The 5,000-nt window shown below is 46.4% G+C and overlaps 1 protein-coding gene across 1 annotated transcript in view; it reads right to left on the bottom strand.

The window, feature by feature from the left end:
• ppp1r37 (protein phosphatase 1, regulatory subunit 37) overlaps positions 1-5,000 on the bottom strand; it is a 46,281-nt gene that overhangs the window by 16,305 nt on the left and 24,976 nt on the right. Inside the window, exons 3-5 of the mRNA XM_064301324.1 lie at positions 4,161-4,206; positions 2,740-2,840; positions 1,079-1,198 (exon numbers count right to left, since the gene is read on the bottom strand). Coding sequence (XP_064157394.1) covers positions 1,079-1,198; positions 2,740-2,840; positions 4,161-4,206 — 267 coding nt within the window. The remainder of the gene's footprint in view (positions 1-1,078; positions 1,199-2,739; positions 2,841-4,160; positions 4,207-5,000) is intronic.

The raw sequence follows: 5,000 nt of genomic DNA, 5'->3' as shown, positions 1-5,000 counted from the left end.
ATTAGTGATGAAAGAATTCCGTGGAGACTTGCATCTAGAGCGTTCCCGGCACAAATTGTGGGACTTCTCCGGATACGATGTTCCTTTGTTTCTTTTCTTCGGGCCACTCAAAGCGTAAAGTTTCACAGCATGAACAGGCCGAGCATTTATTAAATAGCACTTTGGGCTCTGGGGGGGGTTTGTCGGTCGTTGTGAACAGGTTTTCGCTTTATTCTGATAAGCTCATAATTGCTGCTGGAGAGCTGTTAGACACGGAAATCCACGGGTCCACGAAACTCAACCCTGCGGAAAACCAACCAGTTCTCTTCACTTCGTGTGTGTGCGCGTGTGTGTATGTGTGTGCGTGCGTGTGTATAACGTGTGTGTGTGTGTGTGCGCGCACGTGTGTATAACGTGTGTGTGTGTGCGAATGTGAAAGTGTTTTTGTGCCTGTGTGAGTGTGAACTGTGGGTTGTGGGGGGAAGTGAGTAAACGTGCTATGTGTGCGTGTGTGCCTGTGTGAGTGTGTAACGTGTGTGTGTGTGTGTGTGTGTGCGTGCGGATGTGTAACGTGAGTATGTGTGCATTTGTGTGCGTGTACGTGTGTGTGTGTGTGTGCATGTGTGTAAGTGTGTGTGTGTGTGTGTGTTTGTACGTGTCTATGTGAGCGTGTGTGTGTGTAAGTGTGTGTGTTTATTTGTACGTGTGTATGTGAGCGTGTGAGCATGTGTGTGTGTGTGTGTGTGTGTTTTGATGCGAATCGTGGGGAAGTAGCCTTTTTCCAGAGATAACGGGCAGCTCAGTTTGGAGCCCTGGGGGGATGGCTGACATTAAGTGGAGGATTTGTGGCAGGGGAGGGAGGGGAAAGGCTTAAGAACAGTCACGACGTGCTAACTGTGTGTGTGTGTGTGTGTGGTGTGTGTGTGTGTGTGTGTGTGTGTGGTGTGTGTGTGTGTGTGGTGTGTGTGGTGTGTGTGTGTGTGTGTGTGTGTGTGTGTGTGCGTGACCTCTCTGGGCCTGGAAACAGAGAATTGCCCAGTGACCGACTGAGCCAATCACACTGGTGAGACCAGCCCCTCTGGCCCCGCCCCCCTCTCACCTTCCTCATCATGTGGGCGGCGGCCTGCCATCCTCGGGTGCCGATGTGCTTGTTGAAGGAGATGTTGAGGTGGGTGGCCGACTCGTAGTACTCGATCATGTCGAAGAGAGCCGATGCACCCTGGGAAGAGGAGGGACGGATAGGGGAGGGGTTGCGTAAAACAGGCGATTACGTTTCGGGGTGTGTGGCCCGCGGTCTGTCGCCCCCCCCGCCTCTCTGCACTGGGCAGAAATTCCCACACAGTCATACAACCCAATTCCAGGAATTTCCCAGGTCAAATTGAAGGATGCAATAGTACCACAGACCCTCGATAAAGCAATGCAAACACGGCCTCTCAATATCCATGAAAAGAGTTCCAGAATACACTTTCCCAAATCAAAATCAATTTTGAATAATAATTTTTTTTTAGTAAAAGAGCATCAGTTCATAAATGAACAATTTATAGAAACTATTTCCAATAATACATATTAATAGTACTCAATAATTTAAAGGAAAAACTCTCTAAGATGGTAACCACAGTCTCTCATCTCTCTTCTTGACTTCACGTTTCTATTTGAGGATTTTCCAGGAGCACAAGCATCTTGTTTATGGTAGTAAACCCTACCTACACCGAGAGGGAAAGGAACAAAAAAAGGAACGAGCCATACCAACGCACACTGGAAGCTAAGATGCTTTTAATGAAACGGACCGGAAAAACGGAAAGGGGTTGGACGATCGATGTGGCCTGTGCTCCCTGTTGCCCGGGGAGACAATCAGAGCACGAGCGGGTCTGGGGGCGGTGCATGGAGGCGAGCCTGTCCGAGACAGGCGCGGCTAAGGAGCGAGGACACCCAGCTAATTAGCCTCAATTAAGCGGAGGACCAGTCTTTCAAATCAATGCCAAACAGACCCCAGAGAACAGCACAGTGACACGGGCACATAACCAGTGCATGACATTAGTGTGCGCAGTACACAGTGCTGGTGTGCACTACCACTAAACAGCATAAACATGGCATTACGCAACGCAAATGGCTGCAAATGTACAGTAACTACAAATCAGATAACTAAAAATATATAAGGCATTGTTAGTCAGAACTATTTAAATAAACCAGTATTTATTTCTAGTAGTAGATACAATTCACAAATTACTGAACACTTGACATGAATCATCATCTACTACTTAATCTAAATATTTTTTTCTGCATCTGCTGATACAAGCAGATAAATGAATTGTTATTACAGAAGCTTTGCGTTTTTGGATGTACTTTGGGTCACAGGTAAACTTTGCCATGTCTGGGCAAGTATAAATTTAGTTTGGCCGAGCAGATTTGGGTAAGCCTGGATATTCTGTAATAAATAACCTTTAACTGCAACAATGCCTGAAAGGAAGTAAAATATGAAGGACAGAATGAATATGCACTAATGTATAGTACAGCTATGCTAATATGCAATATAAGTGTAGGCTAATTGACTGTAATACATGTGCTTCAGTGCTTCAGAAGCGTTAGGCCTCAAAGAAGAGAAACGAGAAGAGAAACGATGCCTCTGAAACACAGAGGGTACATGTACAGACAGCTTTTACTGGCCCAGGTGAAGCGTGGTGGTGAAATAAGCGCCGTGATTGGCACAGAAAACAGGAGGGTTTAAAAAAAATTAAATACAATTAAAAAAAACACACTCACGTCTTCGTCCAGGTTGGTCTGCTCCAGATCCACCACCTTAAACTGGACCCTCTTAAAGATCTCCTCAAGCGCTTCGCAGGCCTTGTAGTCCAGCTTCTCTCCTGTGCGGATGAAGACGGCCACATCGCTTGTGAATAAAATTCATAAATCATAAGTCATTGCTATAACCGCAAGAGAAAGCAGCACCCGCTTGTTACGCTCGTTGGGTTCCTGTCCATTACATGTTACATTCTGTAGGTATTCCACGCTCTCGACTGTGCTGACTGCTTTGCTAAATGCGGAAAATGCTAACTACTTGTCTAACTAATCATTCTTTCTAGAGATGATGAAAGAAGAAACACAGCACAGTTCATTTATAGACAGAAAAGGACAAGTGCAGGGATGGCTGCTTGTGTGTTTGTGTCATGGTCATGACGGGGTTAGAATTATATATGAGAATTTTATTTCATTTATTTTGGATGTGCACAAGAACAATTCTGCAGGAGATTCTCTCAGAAGCAGTAAATGGAATTTAGAAATCAGAAGGGCGTAATGAATGAGGATTTGCTAGTAATTTGAGTGTTTAAAGTACATGATTAAATATTTAAAAGATAAAAATGTTTAGAGGGACTACCCCTCTGTGGGACTGGGAAATGCTCATTTCTGTGTGTGAACAAACTCGCCTTCTGCAGAACTTGCTCAATGTTTACACTTTCTGCCTAGTATCCCTTCTTTTTAAAATCTCCCCAGGAGTGTAACAGTCCTGCATGAAAACTACTGGATTGGACTAGGAAAATAAACAACTTCGCTATTTAACGTTTTTGTTTTTATTAGCTATTAAATTCACGACCGTCGTTCTCGGAAAGCACAGGACAAAACCTGTCTTAAGCAGCTGGGCCAATAAAGGTAATCTCTCATTTTAATGAGATAAGAGAGAAGAGGACCTGGCACACAAACAAGAATGAGCCAGAGAGGGGCAGAGAAAGGGGAAAGAGAGAAACAGAGGGCAGAGAAAGAAAGAGAAACAACGAGAGGGAGAAAGCTAGAGAAACAGAGAGGCGAGAGAAACAGAAAGGGGAAAGAGAGAAACAGAAAGAGGGGGAAGAGAGAAACAGAAAGAGGGGAAAGAAAGAAACAAAAAGGGGAAAGAGAGAAACAGAAATAGGAGAAAGAGAGAAACAGAAAGAGGGGGAGAGAGAGCTAGAGAAACAGAGAGGCGAGAGAAAGAGAGAGAAACAGAGAGAGGGAGAGAGGGAGAGAGAGAGCTAGAGAGAGAGTTGAAAGTGAAGACTGGCTGGTTGCTAGCTCTGCATTATTCAGAGGCATGGCCAGAAGACTGGAGAAAGTAAGAGTAAAAGAAGAGTGGTGTCCATTTTCACAGTCAGTGCCAGTGCACGGCGCCCCCTGCAGACGGTTGGGCAGTGGCGGCCCACGCGGCTCACCCTTCAGGTCCAGACACTCGCTCCTCTGGTTCAGCTCCTTCAGGTCCTGGAACAGAGGGGGATCGGGTCAGTCTCCATCAGCCACGGGGGTAACACCCGGTAACAGCAGGGCAGCGTGAGCGTGTGTGTGTGTGTATGTGTGTGTGTGTGTGTGTCTGTGTAAGCGCGCGCGTGCGTGTGTGTGTGTGCCTGTGTAAGCGTGTGCGTGTGTAAATTTCACTGGTGGTGATTTAAATAACTTTGCTCCCAATGATGAAACGCTGCCTAAAATACCTCGACAATCGAGCTCAATTGAGTGCTATAGGAAAATAAGATGTCTCCACTGCAACCCAGTAAAAGCCTTTAACAATTGTGCAGTCGATTGCATCCGCAAACGAGTGATTGCTCAATGGGATTAAATGGATTTGGATGCCAACACCAAGCAGAGGCATGCCCGGGGGGAGCCGGGGGGGAGGAGGGGCAGGAGGGATGAGAGATGCGTGACAGGGCCTGTGGAAAGGTGCCCCAGATAAAAGCTTGCAGGACTGTGACGTGCGGATCCGCTAACCGCTATCGAGCGGACTGTACCAGGGCCTTCGGACAGAGGGGTCGACGAACGGCGGCTGAGATCAAAGCTGTGATCTCAATTTAGAGACGGGGGCAGCAGCTAGTTTTCAGAATAAGCTGTGGGAAGTAACAACGGGTCATGTCCAAAAACAGAATCTGATGTTGGGACGCTCCAAACGCACCACAGTTTAAGCGAGTCCATGTTTTTACAGGAAGTAGGCGGGTGCTTTGATTAGACCCCACGCTGTGGGTGGCACAAACATTCTTACAATATGATTCAGTATTACTGTACAT

Source organism: Anguilla rostrata, chromosome 12, assembly GCF_018555375.3.
Source record: "Anguilla rostrata isolate EN2019 chromosome 12, ASM1855537v3, whole genome shotgun sequence".
Lineage (NCBI taxonomy): Eukaryota > Metazoa > Chordata > Actinopteri > Anguilliformes > Anguillidae > Anguilla > Anguilla rostrata.
Note: the sequence above shows the minus strand (reverse complement) of the source record. Positions and strands in the feature narration are given on the sequence as shown.